Source organism: Arthrobotrys flagrans (genome assembly GCF_004000055.1).
Source record: "Arthrobotrys flagrans strain CBS H-5679 chromosome Unknown unitig_0, whole genome shotgun sequence".
In the NCBI taxonomy this organism is placed as follows: domain Eukaryota; kingdom Fungi; phylum Ascomycota; class Orbiliomycetes; order Orbiliales; family Orbiliaceae; genus Arthrobotrys; species Arthrobotrys flagrans.
Genome location: NW_027137550.1, coordinates 5,410,459 through 5,430,195, shown reverse-complemented (window position 1 = coordinate 5,430,195; position 19,737 = coordinate 5,410,459). Strand labels below are relative to the sequence as shown.

Genomic DNA, 19,737 nt, shown 5'->3' with positions numbered 1-19,737 from the left:
TGAAGATGGAGCTGGGCCTTATCAAACTGGGCATTTGCAAAGTCTGACGCTTTCACTTGCGGGAGGGGGACTCACGAAGCCAGGCATCCGTGCCAAGGCTAGCAACTTTCAAAATATATTTTTTTCTTGGGAGATTCTCCAGAATTTAGATTCTTGGATCCTGATGGGCGGTATATAATTGGGTTATTTTGTGCATAGGGTATTTGTCTAGTTTAAACTACTCGTGGAATTTCGATCTGGTCATCCGGCTCAGCCGACAAGTGCGAAATATTTAAATTATCTAACGACGTACGATTCTTGTTATACAAACTGTTTTGCTACCGTTATAGCCTTATCTGCCGTGCTCGAGCCTAATTAGGTCAAGAGTTAATTAGGACCCTCCGGAGGACCAAGAAATATCGAAATTCGAAGCACTAGAAAATGCAACAAACCGAGTGTGTTGGTGTGTTGCCAACCCCAAAATCTCTGTCACCCCACAGCCTTCATTCGCCCACCATTCCAGTTCCACTTACCAACACCTACTATCTCCAACCCCGGACACCTTTCACAACATTTCGTATAGAATCGTCGCTATTTCGCAGTCCCAAGTGCTCCCGCTAGTCGAAGCCAGTAAGATCCCTCGACCTTACGTGTGAAGAGGCAAAGAAAGTAAATATTCCGCCATGACCGCAAGTGACGCCGCGAAATGCAAAGGTGTAGAGTGCACAAACCCCGCTGGCACACTACAGTGTCCGACATGTCTGAAGTTGGGTATTAAGAACAGTTTCTTCTGTTCGCAGGATTGCTTCAAGAAGAGTTGGGTATGGATACTACTCCATAGTCTTTGGAGAGCTCCGAATCGGTGTTTTTGTTCTCACGAGAGCCTTTTGCTAATGCCAGGTCATGATTTATCTATTGATCTTGAAATATCTAGTCCAACCATAAACAAGTCCATAAGACTGCAAGTGAGCAAGAAAATTCCATCTTCCGTACACTTAAAGATCTCCAAAAACCAACACCTTACCCTTCGAACCCAGCTACCGGAACCTACGATCCCTTCCCGACTTACCCATACTCTGGCCCGTTACGTCCGGTGTACCCATTGTCCCCATACCGCTCCGTCCCAGACCATATCCCGAAACCAGATTATGCCGGAGATGGAATCCCTAGATCGGAAGGAATATTTCAGCGGGCGAATAAAATCCAAATCCTAGACGAGAAGGGGATTGCAGCAATGAAGGAGGTTTGTAAGCTAGGAAGAGAGATCTTGGATATTGCGGCAGCTGCAGTAAGGCCGGGAATTACGACAGATGAGATTGACGAGATCGTGCACAAAGCGACAATTGAGAGAAATGTAGGCGGAATCCCTAGAGCTACGGCGATGTATTGGAAAGAATCCATTCTGATTTGGACTCGAATAGGCCTACCCTTCACCTTTGAACTACAACAACTTCCCGAAGTCGGTATGCACATCAGTAAACGAGTCGATATGTCACGGTATCCCAGATCAAAGACCCTTAGAAGACGGAGACATCATCAACATCGATATCTCGGCTTATCATAATGGCTACCATGCCGATTTGAACGAAACCTACTACGTCGGGGATAAGGCTAAGGCAGACCCCGACACTGTCAGGGTTGTAGAGACCAGTCGAGAGTGTCTGGACAAGGCAATCGAAATTGTCAAGGTACTATTTTGGTCCGCAAAAATGGGGAGAGTTTAGATGCTAACGTTGTGAATCCACAGCCTGGCATGCTCTTCCGTGAACCAGGAAATGTCATTGAAAAACACGCCAAATCTCGAGGCTGTTCCGTCGTAAAAACCTATTGCGGACATGGCGTAAATACCCTTTTCCACTGCGCACCGAATGTTCCCCATTACGCTAAAAACAAGGCTGTCGGCGCGGCGAAGGCCGGGATGTGCTTTACTATTGAACCAATGATTAACTTGGGTACGTGGAGAGATAAGACGTGGCCAGACAACTGGACAAGCACAACGGCGGATGGATTAAAATCTGCACAGTTTGAACATTGTTTGTTGGTCACAGAGACTGGATGCGAGGTTTTGACGGCGAGGAAACCAGACTCGCCTGGTGGGCCGATACCGATGCCAACTGCAAACGGGGAGTCTTCGAGTAGGACAAGTGAAAAGCAATAAATCTTACGTGGAGAATCTGGGGATGGTGGTTAGGTAGATTGAATTTAATGGTTGACTAGGGCTAAGTCCGACGAAATGTCGGTAAACCTCAGAGACGCATACTTTGAATATTTCGCTATTCATACCTTTTAGCTGCAAGGTCTGAACCGTTTGGGGTGTCTATCTCCTTCCTGTGTACATTAACTTCAGCCCTCGATTTTTTTTGGCGAGAGAGGAGGAAGGTGAGGGAACGCGTATGACTCTGATGCCTGGCAGATTGAAGCTCTAGTAGCGAGCTCAGCATCGTGCATCGAGACCTCTAAATTAGAGCGATAAGCTGTTGTATTAGTCATGTTCCACGACATTTCAAGGCAAAGTAATCCCCAATCCCAACAGCCGGGATAGAGATGTGCCGGTGGAATCTAGAGGGTTACGAAGCATAAGACGGACACAAAGGACCCACCTAGGGCATGCATGTTCCCGGGCCTAAACATTAAGGTCAATTGCCTGGACCCGAGACTAAATTGGCAAGCTGATAAGCTCCTCTCTGGAATTGAAAAGTCTGGTATCTGATATTTACGCCGCGTCTCTATTCTTTGCACTCTTTGCCGATACTTTAACCAACTTTGGTTTTGCGACGAGAGCTCGAGAGTCAGCGGGTACTTTCGGGTAAAATGAAATGTGAATTGGTAAGCCAGGTGCAGCCTTCTCTCGCCCGACTTGTTACCCCGGTTTTTAGCATTTTGATCCAAGATCCAAGTTTTTAGCTTCGGTCTCGGAGCGCAAATAGGGCCCTTCCGCCGTGGCGGGTCAACCTAGTGGCAATGCGCTGGGCCGTATAAAATACCACTTTGCCCCTCGTTTTCAAGATACACTACTGTAATTACGTAGGGCTTGCATACAACTTTATGACTCAGCAGGTCATTACATAATATATGAGCAAAGTCAATTACAATACGACCAGTTCGCAGAATACTTTCTGTCAGAGATACTACTGATGTAAGCTAACCTTCAAGGTTATCGTTGGAGCTGCTCAAGCTTATAATTAGCTCTGTTTGCTTTTAATATCGACTGATCCCGACAAACAACCTTAGTTTTCCTTCCCAATGCAACTACTTCCAGAAGATGACAAGATGGGTTCAACCATGGAGGAATCACTGTCCAAGCGAGCACTCGAAAGCGCTGGCGCCTTTGGTGCAATGGCTGATCTGATGAGGGTATGCTTCTGGATGTAATGCAGACCTTAATTACATTAAAAGCTCCACAACTAAACTCGTGATTTGGAAATACAGATCTTCCAAAACATGTATAATAAGGAGAAGAATCCAAATGGAATGTAAGTCATATTTATCAAGTCCGGATAGTCTGTTAATTTATAAATTTGGCAAAGTCTAAAAACTAATAATTGGCACATAGCATTTCGCTTGGAGTCGCAGAGAACAGTCTCATGCATCAAGAACTCGTAGAGTACTATGCAGATAAAGTACAACCCTCAAATAATAGGTTCCTGTCAATTATCACTAGAACCTAACCGGAAACTTTGAAATCGTAGATTAAAATCACGCCATTCGACTTAACCTACGGCGCGGGCCCCGGTGGCTCAGTTATGCTGCGGGAAGCCCTCGCCTCTCTCTACAACCGCAAATTCTCTCCAACTTTTGAAGTGAAACCAGAGCACGTGTACACTGCAATTGGTGTGAGCGGTGTTTTGGATCTACTTTTCCATACTATAGCTGATGAAGGCGAGGCTATACTGATTGGGCGACCGATATACACCGGGTTTGCGCATGATTTGTTTGGGAGGAGTAAGCTGAAGTTGGTGCCGGTTAGCTTGAAGGATGTGGATCCGATGGGACCTGAGGCGATCAAATATTATGAAAAAGAGCTGCAGGTCCAGAGGAATAATGGCGTTAGGGTTAGAGGAATGATCCTTTGCAAGTATGTTGGCCGTTGAACCCTCGAAACCGAATCGATACTAACATCGTTGTAGCCCCCACAATCCTCTTGGAAAATGCTACGTAAGTGGATCGTTGGAATACAACGGGAAAACTCTGGAGAGGGCACTAATTGACATATCTAGACCCCGGAAGTCATCAAAGAATATGCCAAATTCTGCAACTCCCATCAGATCCACTTCATCTCTGATGAGATCTACGCCCTTTCAATTTATTCCACGCCTTCGAACACTACCGCTGTTCCCTTCACATCCACTTTCGCAGTTCCCGGACTGACGGACGTTATTTCTCCGCATCTTGTCCATGTCGTCTATGGAATGTCCAAGGACTTCTGCGCTAATGGGTTTCGTATGGGATGTCTAATTTCTCCGTGGAACGAACAGATTTTCCTGGCTGCTGTCGGGGCAGTTGGAGTTTTCCAATGGCCAAGTTCTTTACCAGACCTCGCCTGGAGAACGATTCTTAACGACCATAAATTCCTGGATGGGTTTGTATCCGAGAACCAGAAGAAACTAGGACAGCATTACCAGATCCTCGTTAACTGGTTCAAGAAGCATAATATCCCTTACGTGGCTGGATCTAACGCCGGTTTCTTCGTTTGGACCGACCTGAGGCGGTATTTGGCAAAGATTAGGTTACCGAAGGGTGATAATGGAAAGATTCCTGGTGGGAAGACTAATATCCCAGGTCAGCCTGAAGGTGCACAAAAGCGAGATAAGATCCTATGGGAGAAGATGGTAGATGGTGGTGTTTATGTTGGATCCGCTGAGATGTTCTTTGGGGAAGAACACGGGTGGTATAGATTCAGCTTTTCAGCACCTAGAGAAGAGCTAGAGTTGGGGCTTTCGAGAATGGAAAAAGTGTTGAACAAAGTAGACGAGGAGGCGGCTTTGGAAGGGCTAGAGGCGTTGAATGTGAATTGAACGTGAAGGGACTGGGGAGTAATATTTATACTGGATAGCTGTAGACTTTAGATTAATGGCGATAGCAGCAGAAAATGGGATTGCAGAAACCAAGGGATGTTAATAAAAGGCGTGCCTTTGTTAAATTAATTATAACAACGAACGGCAGACCAGTTATTCGTTTTGATAATCCAATATCTAAGTATTGAGAACCCTAGCAATAGGTAGGACTTATTAGGTGATGTACACTTCGGTTATGTGGTTGTAGATGTAGCTTGATTTCGTAAGTGGCTAAGATGTAACTAAGAAGGTGGCTATTCCACCATACCTCGGCCTTGAGCCATTTACGCCCAGTCTGGGCTTCACAGGATATTGAAAAGATCAGAAGTTGATTTCATTGCCGGCTGGGTTGGTTTTTTCCCTCCGTAGCCGTAGCCGGTATATGTCATATCTGGTGCAAATTCTTCAAGTACTTGTTCTGGGGTTTGCTTGCTCATCTCAGCTCTCTTGGAACCGCCTGTTAAGGCGTCTGTAAAGGCATTGAAAACCAATTCATCCTTCAGGAAGAAGCCTTGGCCCTCTTGATCCGACCTGGCTTGCCTGGCTACAACTTGGTAGCTGTCTGGTGGCTGCATGTGGACCGTCTCAGCCTGGTTTATAAGCGAGAATTCTTTATTGATAAGTTCGTCAAGCTGTGCTTCGGTGAAAATGAATTCGTGGGCACGGATGTAGAGTTCGTGAAGTTCCTCGAGTCGTCCGAGGCGTTTTTCTGCTTCGAGCTTTAGGTACCGTTCACGTTTTGCGGCAAGGCGTTCTTCACGGCCCGGGTCTGTTAAAGGATGCTTTTTTTGCAAAGCGGATATTATAGTTGGCGTAGTGAGCTTTGCTGCCTCACTGTCTTCTTCGGCGAGAAGTTTGGCACGGAGAGCTTGCTTTTGGGTGGATCGTTGTGCAATGTATTCATCTCGACGGGTCTTCTCGGCGTGGAGTTGAAGAAGGCCATCACGGATATTGCGACGACGGGAAGCCGCCATCTTTTCCTTCCAACTGATATATGCCTTTTCCTTCGCCGGAGCGGTCTCACCGGGCTTCGAGAAGACGGTGGGCTCTTTGGAGACGAGTGCGAGGTAGTTCGAGGTTATCTTCTTGTTGTCCTTGTCATTGCGAAACACCTTCCGTGGCTCAGGACGAGTACCCTTCGCCCTAGGCTTCCAGGGAGCATATCTTTGAGGCGGGAAAGGAATGTCGACGTAGTAGGGACTATATGGGCTGGCTGATGATGGCCCATCTGTCGAGGCGGTAGTACTGAAAGCACGAGTGGCCGAGGAAGGCAAGCATTGACGGAGGTGCCGGCTGCAAGAGCGGCAGACGAAAGCCGATGATTGAAGTGTAGTTGTCGACATCGTGTCGGATTGTATGTAGTATGTCGAGAAGGGATGCCGGATGAGGCCGTCGGGGTGACTTTCCGACGGCTATCGTCGAGGAAGATTGCGCTGAAGAAAGCCAGCGGGGCGAATGTGTTGTGGCCGACGTTGGACATTGAATTTTTTGGCTTGCGGAATCGTGTCCGAAAAGGGAAATAATACAGGGGGCAAATAGTCTTGGCAACACATGATGTCGGGTTGTTTACCATCGTCGCGTGTTGTTGCCGTCGCAGATTAGATCGTCGCCAACGGAAGTCGACACCGGTAACAACCAGCTATCCTTCGAATCTCTTCCAAATAAATCTACCATCTCCTCAAAGCCTTGCCAACGACATTGATGAGATAGCATACGATACCCGCACCTGCTGAGCGCCAGACTCTTCAACATCATCCACGATGTCCCTACGGCTCAAAAACAGAAGCAGCAGGTCACAGCCGCCAGCGCAGGATGTCGAACCTACCTGGAAGGTTATCATCACGACAGCCACGGAGGTCAATGTTTGGGACGGCATAGACAACAAGTATGATACGGTGTTTACGTCCGATCCCCAAGGCATTGTCGCCGCAAGGTTGGCCAAAGAGGGTACATACCGACTCCCTGATTGAAAGATGGAAACGGCATTAGCTGATACGAGATCACCACCAGGGAATGTCCTCGCCGTGGCTGGAAACCTGGTTGTCGTTTTACACAGGATCGAACAGGGACAGTCGAACTCCTACAGACTCAGAGGCGCTGATGTTAGCCTTATATCTTGCACAAACATGTAGCTGCAATAGCTAATATTCTTTCTAGTCCACTCGTCTGCTCGAGTATGCTGCCGACGGCAAAAGCCTCTTTCTGAATATTATGCTCCGAAATGCTATTCAAACCTATAGTATTAAGGACGATAAGTTCTCAGAAATCCTCAAACCGCATCCGTCACCAGTAACCACCTTCGCAACATCCTTTGATTCGGCTCTTGTACTCTCTGCATCTAAAGACCCACCTACTCTTCACTTGGATAACCTAAGTCTTAGAACGACTTACCATCTGAAGCCACAGGCTTCGAATCAGGAAGCTATTCTAGCGTCTTTTCATCCTATGAAGAAGAACATCTTTCTGATCTCATTTGCCGATGGCGTTCTGGCTGCATATGATTACGCAAAAGCTACCAAAACTGGACAACATATCCATGCATTTGGACATTTGCATGATGCGAATATGGGTGGGAAGGGACTGACTGCTGCAGAATTTATCCCGTGCCCCCAGGCTAGAGCTGTATCGGTTGGTGAAGATGGGAAATGCGTGGTTCTCGATTTTGAGAAAAAGACGGTTGTCGGTAGTTTCAAAATTGGAGCACCAGCCACCTGCCTTGCGATCAGGTCTGAAGATGGGAAAAAAGGCACCAAATGGTTAGCCACTATTGGAACACTTCATGGGTGGTGCTACATCTATGACCAAGACGGAAACCGGTTACACGAAGTTCAGGTGGAACGAGATAACAGAATCCGTGAAGTCAGGTGGAAGTTAGGGGATGTCAAGCTGCCCGTTACTGCTACCAAAACTATCAGACCCCATACGTCTCCCCGCAAAATTAGCAGTTTGCTACCCCTCCCTGCTAACCGCACACCACACCAATTGAAATTTAAGCAGACCCTGCTAACTGCAAACGAGGAAGAACCCATCGTTGCGGCAGAAAAACCGGAGGCACCGATCGAATTCCCCCCTTCATCGCCTGTGACTCGGGTCCCTCCTCCGAACCCAAACAAGCCTCTCCCGAAAGCTCCACATGGAGCCGAGAAGGAAGACTCGTGGGAAGATGTCGAAGGAACGTTTAAGGAACAGAAACCCGCATGGGAGGACCTTCAAAAAGGGTACACCACGGATTATATGAGCATCTTTTCACCAGTCAAGAACGAGCCAATAAAGAACTCCCCAAGGAGGAGGAGCGCACGATTGAGTGTTCGATCCGTTCAACATTCCCCGGACAAGGAGCAAGGGGACAAGATTGACAAATCGATCAGACAAGATGAAGAGGGATTGTTGAGACCGAGTGTTTCGTCCCCGACCTTGGCGGTCGCGAAGTCGAGAAGCCCTGGGAAGAAGGCAGCCGTTCCAGGAGAAACAAAGTCAGTTCAACGAGCTATGGCGGAATTATCGAGGCAAAAAGGGTCGAGGAAAGAGCAAGTCAGACGAGAGTTTGATCAAGAGTTTAAACAGCAGAAACTACCACCAACAACGAGACCGGCCCCGCCTGCCACACAAGCAGAAGAGGCCAAAGAAACGAAACCCGCGGTACCTTTGAAAGACGAGATTCGACCAGAGCCTCCTAAGGGTCGAGATTTTGCCCCCCCTTCTACATTACCGACAGGACTTCCCCTTCCTTCGACTGATAGCAAAGCGGTCGAGGATTTTCGAAAGGTTCGAGCTAAACTTGAGTCCGGACACGGACATCCTGTCCTATCCTTATTTTCATCGCACCTCCCAAATCAAAAGTCCAAACATGATTCTAGTGCTCCTGAAAGTGTGGAGGGTAAGGAGAACTCCGCAAGCAGCAAAGTAGATGCGAAGGCGGAGAGAAGGAGGGCTAAGTTGGAAGAGAAAGAGCGAAGGAAGTCTGAGAAGGAAGAAAAGAAACGAAAGAAGAAAGAGGGGAGCTTCCCACCTGTCTCGAATCTCGTCTTCGAGGATGAAGATATGGAAATCGATGGCCCACCGTATCCTGATCTTCCGACATTGTCGCCGAAAGTTGGTGGTGCCAAACGAAAAGCGGCAGATGATCCTTACGAAGCCACTAGGGAGGAAGCCTCGCAAAATGCGCCTAGACTAGTTTCCAAAGGAAAAGGGAAGCAGAAGTCACCAATCCCGGAGGATATTTGGATGCCAGAAGAAGTTAGGAAACCACATAAACGTGTTAACGTTGGAGGTAGCCCGCCAAATATGAGAAGCAGTGGACCAGCTATGTTGTCCACCAGCACACAAAACGGGACGATGAGCATCCATGATATGATCGCGGACTTGAAGACCTCATTCAACCAGGAAATTGTGGCTCTAAAGGCTGAGATGAAGACTAAATTTAAGCAGCAGGATGAATTTTTGGAAGGGTTGATTAAGGGTGAGAAGGCAGAAGTGAAGTTTTTGAGAGATGAAAACGAGCGACTAAGGGCTCAAATCAGAGAGATGACAGGGAAGTAGACAGATGTTTTTTTTTTTACAGTACACTAACAACCGCTTAGCCCCGACATTTTTGCATTTAGATTTGACGACGACCAGGGGTCTTCCTATTAATGACCTTCTGTATGATTGATGATGAAGTCTTGTTTCTGCATTTGCATGGGATCTTAGCATTTCTCAGGCGCCTTGCAAGCAGTGTTCTTTTTCCTCCCCCATTTTTGAAATGCGGTTGTGAAGGGTTGTTTTATTACTTTCGTTTTCTTGTGAATAACCTGTTAGACGGAGTTTGGGAGACGATCCATTCTTCCCTTGTTAGCGACTCTCATTAGGACTTCCTGGGGCCTTCGATGGGTTATACTAACTTATGTACATTAATACTTTTGAAATGCAGTGGTCTGGGACCATGGATTCGACTCTAACTACCTAATTCGAGGCTAGATTTCACCCTACACATGTTGCATTTTTTGTGTTGCGATGGTTCTACAAAGCTGCAAGCCAAAACTTTTTTTTTTCGCTTTAAGCTTTGCGAAAAATTTCTGGTCGCGAAACTTCTTCCCACTCCACACGAAGCTCCAACATCAACCTTACCCGATCTTTCATATCTTTCAACGTCGCAGAACCAGCACAATGGGTAAAATTAAAAAGAAGGGTACGGTTTATCTTAAAGGGCTTTGAAACTTTGTAACTGAGAACTGACAACTTCCGTCGTTTGATTGTATTAGGCGTGGCTGGAAATGCCAGAAACTTCATCACCAGGACACAGGCCGTTCGCAAGCTCCAAATATCCTTACCGGATTTTAGGAGGCTTTGCATCTTTAAGGGTATGCATAACTACGTCTATGCTTTGGGTCATTCGCTTTTGCGGCAGGTTTCTAATACGAATTGGTCCATCTGCAGGAATCTACCCACGAGAGCCCCGTAACAAGAAGAAAGCCAACAAGGGTTCTACTGCCCCAGTAACCTTCTACTACGTATATAACCTTTCCATGACCCCTCACCTCGCCAAAAAGAAGCCTTCTAATAGATCCGGAAAATAGACCAAGGACATTCAATACCTTCTCCACGAGCCTGTCCTCCAAAAATTCCGTGAGCACAAAACCTTCAGCAAAAAACTCTCTAAAGCCCTCGGCCGCGGCGACTTCTCCGATGCCAAACGTCTCGAAGATCTCCACAAACCCCGTATAAAGCTCGATCACATCATCAAAGAACGGTACCCAGCCTTCACAGACGCAATCCGTGATCTTGACGATGCACTCTCCACCGTCTTCCTCTTCGCCAATCTCCCATCGAACAGAGATATCCCACCAAAGACAATAGAAACCTGTGCTAGATTGGCGAATGAATTCCAGCATTATATCATTCGAAAACATGCGTTGAAAAAGTCGTTTTTATCGATTAAGGGTATTTATTACCAGGCTACTATTCAAGGACAGGATGTACTCTGGCTTGTTCCGTATAAATTCGCTCAGAGCGTACCGCGAGATGTGGATTTTAGGATCATGCTTACGTTCTTGGATTTTTATACGACTTTGTTGGGGTTTGTTCTGTTTAGATTGTATACCTTGGAAGGATTGGTGTATCCACCGAAGTTTGATAAGAAGATGGATGAGATGGGTGCTGGGTTGAGGGCGTTTAGTTTGGAGAGCAAGAAGGTTGGGCAGTTGGAGAATGGGACCAATGGGGAGCTTGTGGTGAAGAAGGATGTGAGCAAGCAGCTAGAGACTTTGGGAGATAAAATCAAGGAAATCGAGGAGAAGGGTGAGGAACAGGAGGAGGAGGAGAACGCTATCGTTCTAGCCACCGAAGGAGGAGAGAAGGTCAATGAGGGACTCGATAAGTTCACGGCCATACCATCGAAGGACGGTGCTACAACCGACATCTTGGAGCAACCTACAGAAGACCTTGGAGGGGAAGGGAGGACCTCCAACATGTTCTCAGAATGGACAGTATACCTATCTCGTGAAACACCGAGAGAACCGTTGGAATTCTTGCTGAGGTCTTTCGGATGCAAGAGAATTGGTTGGGACGCAGTGCTTGGTGAAGGATCCTTCACGAAGGACGATCGAGATCCAAGCATTACCCTTCAAGTTGTTGATCGACCACCTCAAGTTGGATTGCCGCCTATGCCGGCCGGTAGTGAAGCAGAAGAAGGCATAAACGCTGGAAGGGGGAAGGTTTTGGGACGGTTATACGTGCAGCCTCAATATATCTGGGATTGCGTGAATGCCGGGAGGGTCTTGAGACCTGATGCTTATGCACAGGGCGCGGAGTTACCGCCACATCTGAGTCCATGGGTCAAAGTGAACGAAGGAGAATACGACCCTACAGCACCAGTTGGAGACAACGGAGAAAGTGAAGAAGAGGAGGAGGAGGAGGAAGAGGAGGAAGAGGAAGACGTCAAGATGTTGGAAGATGGCGAGAAGAATGGTGTTGAGGCTGAGGGTAGCGAGGATGAAGAGTGGGGTGGTATGAACACCGAGCTTGCCGGCGAGGGTGAGGACGATAGTGAAGAGGATGAAGAGGTAGAGGAGAACGGTGGTGTAGCATTACAAGAATCTGATGCCGAGTCCGAAGACGACGAAGTGTCAAGACAGCTACAACATCAACGCGAATTGGAGGCTGAAGCCAAGGGAGTCGAATACAAGGATGACAAGAAGAAGTCTAAGAAGTCAGAGGCCAAGAAGAAGCTAGATAAAGAAAAGAAACAGCGAGAGGACGAAGTGGAGAGACAGAAGATGATGATGACAAAGAAGAAGAGGAAATTGTATGAAAGAATGGAATATGGAAATAAGAAGAAGCAGGATGAGAAGGAGAGGCTGGAGAGTAAGAGAAGGAAGATTGAAAGGGAGAAGAAGAAGGCCAAGAATTAATCGAAGGGCATTTATGTCATGGAGCTATATATACGACGAGGGGAATCAATCAATCAACCTGTATTATATTATATACATACTGTGGTATTGGTGTTGGATGGGAGTTTCGTAATCCTCTGTAGAATATTTTGAATAGCTTAGCTGTTTTTCTGTTTCTGAAGTCCCAAAATTAGTTTTCGTTGATTACACGCTTATACTTAAATTATAAACCTTTCGTAGCTTTGGAAATACACCCAGTCTCTGGTCTCGAGTCCACCCTAGCCTCGAGGGCAGATACACCTACGAATAGCGATTATATAGAATTCTGTAACCATCGAAGTCCCTCCAAAACTACTCATCCCTCGAATCAACTCTGTCTCCGCAAACGAACCAAAAATAACATTCCAAAAGCAGCCTTGAAGACAATTTCTAAAGTCCTAAATATTACACCATCCTCGAGTCCACCCAAGAACCTCCAACATCACCTCTTCCTCGCCAAGCCAAAACCAAAACGGTAACCGACACTTCAACCAGCAAAAAGTAAAATAGCAAAAGAAATCCTAAAAAATTTGAGCGTGCTCAGGATCGAACTGAGGACCCTTTCCGATTTCAACTCAGAAGCTGTAAAGGAAAAATCATAACCACTAGACTACACGCCCAAAATCGAAAGTTTTGGAATCAGATTGTCTAGATAAAGTGTTTGACGGAGCGGCGTTCGAAGCATCTGAGAGATACTGGTGGTTTCAAAATTGCAAAAGATCTTGAGGATTCAAAGCCTCGGTGATATCGTAGCTTTTTATTGACGTCCAATTGAGTATACATAGGGTATAATACCCAAAGGTTCAATTATTTAAATTTATTATTCATAAATACATATATAATATTCTTTTTTATCGACAAGATTTTAAAGACTTGATAAGAACCACCTCCGGAGGATCTAACCAGACAATGGCAAAAATGCAGAAGTGGGAAGGGGAAAGATAAATATTATATGAACAGGGAGTAAGTGCCACTGCAATGTTTTTGCAACTGAATTCATGAAAAGGACAGGCTTGGAGGGAAAAGGTGTGAAGGGTGTCGTCTTAACATATCATAACCTCCTGGTTTATAATTTTAAACAAGATTTTTTGAGGAGAACAATAAAACAAAGGCGCTCAGGTTTGATGAAAATGTCATGAATAGTGGTATCATTTTAAATGAATTCGAAGCGCAAACGAGCCAAAGAAAAATGACAATAGTAAATATCAAAGGGGATGGGGAAGGGGGGTAGATCGGGTATAAAAGATACTTTTCTGAAATAAAGGATTTTTAGGTCATCGAAAAACGTGCAAATAGTCGTGAAGGTTCCAAGATATTAAATAGTCGGAACGAAAATAGTCATAAAAGTCGGGTAATCCAAAGAATACCGAAAATATTACTCCCAAGCAGTGCTCTTACTCAGCTTCCCATCATCCAGTTCCGCAAAGTCGATTATTGTAACATCGCCCTTTCGATCCACAATAATCAACCTATACCCATCCGGAGAAAATGACATAGACGCAGCCTCTGTCATCTTGATTGCGCCCTGCACCTTCGCCACCTTCAAACATCTCGGTCTTCTTCCTTCGTCGTTAACTAATCCTAGAGGGAAGTATAGAACTAAAACGTTGCCGGAACGGTCGAGTGCGGCGAGGGATTCTCCGGTTGGGGATGTGCAACACCCGTGCACCTTATCTCCTACGGAGTTGAGTCTGGTAACAAGACGAATAGGTTCCTGACGGCCTGTCGAATCCAGTAGGCCAATGCAATTATCCACCACAATCGGAATGGCGCCGGTAGCAACGCTAGTAACACACATGAGTCGATTTCCCGGAAAGAATTTAACAGATGTAATCCCCTCAGCGTCATGCGAAATATCGAGCTTTCGAGAAGACTTCATAACAAGCTTTGGAGGTTGGGCAGCGAGGTCATAGACCAGGAATCGAGGTTCCCGAAGGGTACTGCAAGCAAGGTAAACACCATCGTCGGAGAAGGAAAGCGTTCCCGTCGTATCCGTGTACGGAACAATAATTTTTGTTAAACCCACCCCGCCGTTTCCGGCTTCTGGGGCCGTGTCGAGGTGGTGGAGAACGATCATGGTTTGGTTTTTGCCGTGTTCCATGTTAACTACTCCCAGTGCGATTGTAGAGCCGTCCGCGGACATTGCCTTGGTCTATATTAGTGGGATTTCTTCCAATAGGTCATGAAGAGAAGTTGTTCTCACCATGCACTTAATATCAGATGATTCGGATATGTAAGTGTAGACCGTCCGACCATCTTCCCTCAAATCGTGAACTTTCAGCGTACCGCTTGTCCCAGCAATGGCAAGCAGCTGATCGCTACAGGCGGCAAAGAGATACTCGAATCGTTTTTGCTACAGTACACATGATGTCAGCTTTACCACCAGCTATGTAGCTAAAGAGGGTTCTCGGATGCCCATACCTTGCTCATGACACGGTCCTCAGCGGAGATAAGGCCGTATTGGTTTGTAAACGGACCGTACTCTCCAGTGCATTTCCCGGCACAAAGCAGCTCGGGCGTCTTCTCGCTTGATAGTATCGAGAATACTTTGAATTTCTTCCGCTCCAGAAGGACGAACTTTGTACAGCTTGGAGAAATCGCGGTAGCGACGATATCAGCAAATCGTAGTCGGCCACCGGTTGGGATATGGTGAACATATTCAGCTTTTAGAGCGTTAGCCTCCTTTCGCAATTACTGGCGGGGCAATATAATTTACCTTTGTAGAACGGGAAGTTCTTCACGAATTTGTTGTGTCTATGCTCCTCCTGTTGGTTCAAAGGTGGTCGGATCACGGTATTTTCTTGTGGAACCTCTTGGTTTCGATCGATCCAGTTGGCAATCCTATCATTCCTCGGGGTGTGGTAATCTGATGGACCAGCCTCATCTTCAGCTTCCGGATGGGCTGTGCTTGGTGAATGCATCCGCAAAGAACCCATCAACGGCTTCGTCCTCGAAGTGTCAACCGGCAGGCTTGGCGTTCTATGCCTCGAGCTTATAGACGAGGTTTGTGTCAAAGCAGGGCCTATGGGTGATGTGGGAAATGTCGCACCAGATCGTGGATATGAGCCGTAAATACCACCTGACGATACATTTGTATTTAGCGGAGCCGGCCTTTGGAATTTTCTGGGGGCGATTGGAGAATTACTTCCTTGGGCCCTGCCAGGTGACCTAGGTGTAGGCTCGGTGTATGCTCCACCATTTGCAGAAGGCGGACCAGATCGGTCGGAGAATCGGTCAGAACCACTTGGCCTCCGTTGCATCCCCGCCATACCCCCCATCCCGATGATTTGTTTCGTTGTCGATAAAGGTACTAGTGGAGACATTGAGCTGGAGCCCATACGGCCGCTTATTTGACGATTTGGAAGCGAGCCTGAGGGCATCGCCGGGACGGCCAGGTTCTCTTCACTAGCAGTATCAGTGATAGAGGGGTTTCGCGACGTACTTCTTGACCCGTCGGAATCGCTACACCATCGGCTAGTTAGTTATACGATAAATTAGAAAATATATATCAAGAACGTACTTTCCAGAGTTACGCTGAGCTGTCCGTGGCCGAACAGCCCCGAACAGCTGTTTAAAAGTGGATGGCGTGTATTTGATAGAGGGGTTCTCCCATGAAACCTCCTTTGGAAATCCACCCGCCCCCGCCCCTACTGCCATAGCATCTTCAACCTCTGATGGGGCAGTGGATCCTCCGACTTCACTCGAGGCTCCATCTTCAAACTCTTCCGGCCCACCCGGCGAGGATATCACAACGCTAAATCGATGATTCGTATTAAGGACGGCACCCATTTCCATTCGCTTGCCGGCAACCAGCTTTGCTATACGCCTTAGTTTCTCGGCAGGGTGTTTCCATTCCGTCACTCTATGACAGCGAGGACACTAATGCAGAAGCTACGATCAGCATGTGGCCCCACAATGAAGAAGAAGAGTAATCGAACAGGGATGAAGTTACTCACAATACTGCGTTGCAACTCGAATCGGGCAAATTTCTCCGACATCACGCAACCACATGTCATGATTCCAAGATCATCCGAAGGTTTCCCATCTAGAACCATTTCGCATTAGCTAAAACGGCTTCTCTTATATCCATGGTTGAGTGGTTCCCGTGGATGGTACCTTTTCTGCCTTCGCACTCTAGCTCCAACTCAATCTCAGATAGGAAGGTCCGCCACTCATCCAAGTCGGCAAGCAGGGGGACTGATACGTTCGGCCGCGACCTAAAGCTCAAGGTAGCAACCTGTGATGCAGATTCCGGCTCTGGTTCTTGGTATGGATTATCGAGCTCTTTGTCGGGGAGTTTGAATATGCTCTGGTCCGTTTGAACCTCGCTCTGCTCGTCAAGCCGTCGCTTGGTTAGCATGGCGGATTGGGATCTATCCCGTTGTTCTAAAACCATTAAATAGAAGCTGCTGTCCACGTCCCAGCCCTTCAGCTCTGCGTCAAGTTGGATCAGAGAAAGAACGCCTTTTTGCATTAATATGGAGAGGATGTCGAATGCTTTGCAGCGGAGGCTGCTCTTTGTTGTCGACTTTACAACATGCATCGAGATTTCTCGGGCTCGTTTTAATGAGCCGTCTCCTAGAGCTCCTAACACTAGTTGCTGAAGGAGATCGAGAGATGAATATGCGAGATGTTGAGCATCGTCGGAGCATTTCTTGACAGTTTCTGGATCTTTGCCTTCCGGAGCCTCTGTATTTTCGTTTTCTGCTTGTTCGAGGAGTGACAGCTGTCTATCCATTACTAGCTCGAGCTGTTCCACCACAAGTTCCTCGATCTCTTGTATTAGGTGCAAGTTGTGCTCCTGTGCATCGGGTGCCACATCCTGCGAAAGCTTTGCTCGTTTGTGCCATTCCACCAAGCTCCAACTGAGGTCGTCCAAGTCTATATATATTTTATACCAGTTTGTTTGAGATGAGTCTGATATGTCTGGTTGGCTTAACAGCTCCCTTGACTTGCTGAGGATCTTCAAGGGAATGACTTCGGCTTGGTCATCTGCTAGACCGGAGGCGCTTGTTATGACCTTGCTGACTATGGCAGCATTCGCAGTTCGGCTTTCGGGAAGACTCGAAAGGAAATTTCTGATATAAACGAGCAAAAAATCTATGCATCGGAAATCAGCATGGTATTCAGGGGAAACAAGACGCAGAAATTATCCTCTAACATACCAATGTTCCAGTTATATATATCGGCCTCGCCGGCCGCATCGTTTTCCTTCCTCCTATTCGGATCCGCGGCAAATGGTAACTTCTTTGTCAGGTTATCCAGCAATTCTCCATCAAGAGTTTTCAGGCCATGAAGCCGTAAGAGTCTCAATCCACAGATAATCGTCCTTAGCTGGAGCTCACGGCAAAGCAAGCCATGGTCCGTATGGCTAGCAATCTGCCAACCAACAAAGTCATCCTTTGTGATAGTATCGATAATTTTTAATAGAGTAGGTACTGTCACAATTTCATCCAAAAAGGTTGACTCCGAAACGGTCATATAACGGCGTTGGAGTTGCAAGATCGCATTTAATTGGCTGATAAGATGATATACTAGGTGGATTTCGGAAGGCTTAGGTTTCCTTAAAGCTATGAGGATATTTCGGACGATGACATCGATATGTCGCCGGCGGAAGAGGTTTGACCCGTTCGTAGGCGCCCTCCGGTGACTAACACCGTTGGCTGCCTTGGAAGCAACAGATAGAGAACTACCTGCCGAGCTGTTCTTCCTCGTTCCATTGTCTATCGAGTTATCATTTCGCGATCGACCTGAGGATATGGATCTAAAGAGAATATAACGCTTAGGAATTATTGTTTTTATATCGATATATCTCTCGGGGTATCCGGGCGGAAGCGAGAGCCAAAAAGTCGGGGTAACTTACACCGAGCGGTCTAGCATTGAGCTCATATGGTATCAAGGACGAGTCTAAAGCTCGAACAGGGACTTGATCCAAGCGGAAAACTGTGATCCGAAGCAAGGATTTACAGCTATAAGCGGAAAACCGATCGCGAATTGGACGAAAAGGCCTAAAATTCTCGTTGTATCACAATTCCGTGGGCCTGAATCTCCCAATATTGGAAAATATTGATGGGGTTCTCAAGTTTCCAACGGCCCAATGAGGAAGACAACTGTCCAATCTCGTAACCAAGAAAAACAAGTCTGCAGGTGGGATGCAATGGTTCGAGTGATTGGTGTGGATTATTGCCGTCCGCCGGGCTGAATTTTGGAATACTGCTGCTGCATGTGCGCTACAAGCAGCAGCTTTGTCGAATGGACTCCACCGCACAGAAAAGAAAGAGGGATGTCGATCAAACTCTGGACAAAAAGAAGCTCCCAGCCGTGTTTGAAGTTGAAAAGAATAGAGAGTCGCCGTCGCTCTTACACAGTCGGTCGGAATATCTTTAAGCGATTATAGAACATGGGCAAAGAAGTCGGGATCCGTGACGTCGCGTGAGATAAGGACAGAACCTGCCTTGGGTTGGTGTAGGTAGAAGCCAACCCCTGCTCAAGCAAAAAGATGTGATACAACAAGATTAAGATACTCGGAACGTCGGAACCTTTGCTTTGGAACGGAACTAGCTAACGTTAGAAGGCTCTGCTCACAAATGCAGAGAAGAATAACGAACAGCTGCTTCGACAGCAGGATCGACTATAACTATCGGGTAGTGTATGTATGGCTACTGCTGTTGCTGCGTCTATGCGGTGGGTGTGCATCGTTTGTACATTCGATTTCGTCAAAAGGATGGATGGATACCTTTCTTTCTGTCTTTCTTTCTCGTTTTCTATCTTTCTGTCTTTCGTTCTTTCTTTTGCACTTAAGTCTTAACGTAAGTACGTATTCTTAGTAAATACGGCCGCTGTGCTGCACACACAGTACCGAATAATGCACCGAAGGAGCAAGCGATGGATCGATAGTTCGAGCGGAAGGGGGGGAAAGACGGCTATGCCTTCGGTGTGTGTGCTATGGGACCCCCACGAGACCCCGCCCACAAGACGACGAGATGGCGGTCTACAAGATGGCGTAAGTACTACAGGATAGGACAATACAGGATACTCCGTCGTATCGTAAGGGTATATTGACGAGGAAGAATGTATTATCATTCAACCCAACTGATCACCTCTTTCCCAGTCCAGTCAAATCCAGTCCAGTCCAATTCGGCTCAGTTCGTTCCAGTCCAGTGCCAGTCGGATCCGTCCATGTCCAGCGAGCAAGACAAGAAAGCAAGCAGGCACAAGCAAGCCAGGAGTCAAGCCCAGAATGCTAAGGAGCTGGGGAACATCAGGGAGGAGAATTCCGCCTGCCCAATTCATCCATT

At 46.9% G+C, this 19,737-nt stretch overlaps 6 protein-coding genes across 6 annotated transcripts; 4 read left to right on the top strand and 2 right to left on the bottom strand.

The window, feature by feature from the left end:
* Positions 1-662: 662 nt before the first annotated feature.
* DFL_004602 (uncharacterized protein) lies at positions 663-2,137 on the top strand (the record flags this gene model as incomplete). Its single annotated transcript, XM_067633724.1, has 5 exons — positions 663-800; positions 914-944; positions 1,017-1,333; positions 1,401-1,667; positions 1,727-2,137. The coding sequence occupies 5 exons, from the start codon at positions 663-665 to the stop codon at positions 2,135-2,137; spliced, it is 1,164 nt and encodes a 387-aa protein (XP_067491864.1).
* Positions 2,138-2,790: 653 nt separating this feature from the next.
* Positions 2,791-4,994, top strand: DFL_004601 (uncharacterized protein; the record flags this gene model as incomplete). The annotated part of the gene is made up of 8 exons (XM_067633723.1): positions 2,791-2,805; positions 3,062-3,115; positions 3,211-3,333; positions 3,409-3,452; positions 3,533-3,599; positions 3,669-4,054; positions 4,107-4,134; positions 4,197-4,994. 8 exons carry the CDS (start codon positions 2,791-2,793, stop codon positions 4,992-4,994), a joined length of 1,515 nt encoding a protein of 504 aa, XP_067491863.1.
* A 341-nt stretch (positions 4,995-5,335) lies between these two features.
* On the bottom strand, positions 5,336-6,376 carry DFL_004600 (uncharacterized protein; the record flags this gene model as incomplete). Its single annotated transcript, XM_067633722.1, has 1 exon — positions 5,336-6,376. One exon carries the CDS (start codon positions 6,374-6,376, stop codon positions 5,336-5,338), a length of 1,041 nt encoding a protein of 346 aa, XP_067491862.1.
* A 417-nt stretch (positions 6,377-6,793) lies between these two features.
* Positions 6,794-9,572, top strand: DFL_004599 (uncharacterized protein; the record flags this gene model as incomplete). The annotated part of the gene is made up of 3 exons (XM_067633719.1): positions 6,794-6,980; positions 7,044-7,135; positions 7,191-9,572. 3 exons carry the CDS (start codon positions 6,794-6,796, stop codon positions 9,570-9,572), a joined length of 2,661 nt encoding a protein of 886 aa, XP_067491861.1.
* A 606-nt stretch (positions 9,573-10,178) lies between these two features.
* DFL_004598 (uncharacterized protein) lies at positions 10,179-12,421 on the top strand (the record flags this gene model as incomplete). Its single annotated transcript, XM_067633718.1, has 4 exons — positions 10,179-10,200; positions 10,274-10,372; positions 10,449-10,522; positions 10,589-12,421. The coding sequence occupies 4 exons, from the start codon at positions 10,179-10,181 to the stop codon at positions 12,419-12,421; spliced, it is 2,028 nt and encodes a 675-aa protein (XP_067491860.1).
* A 1,393-nt stretch (positions 12,422-13,814) lies between these two features.
* DFL_004597 (uncharacterized protein) lies at positions 13,815-18,328 on the bottom strand (the record flags this gene model as incomplete). The annotated part of the gene is made up of 10 exons (XM_067633717.1): positions 13,815-14,585; positions 14,643-14,792; positions 14,861-15,102; positions 15,156-15,518; positions 15,585-15,901; positions 15,960-16,318; positions 16,396-16,484; positions 16,556-17,539; positions 17,605-18,203; positions 18,303-18,328. 10 exons carry the CDS (start codon positions 18,326-18,328, stop codon positions 13,815-13,817), a joined length of 3,900 nt encoding a protein of 1,299 aa, XP_067491859.1.
* Between the last annotated feature and the right edge of the window lie 1,409 nt (positions 18,329-19,737).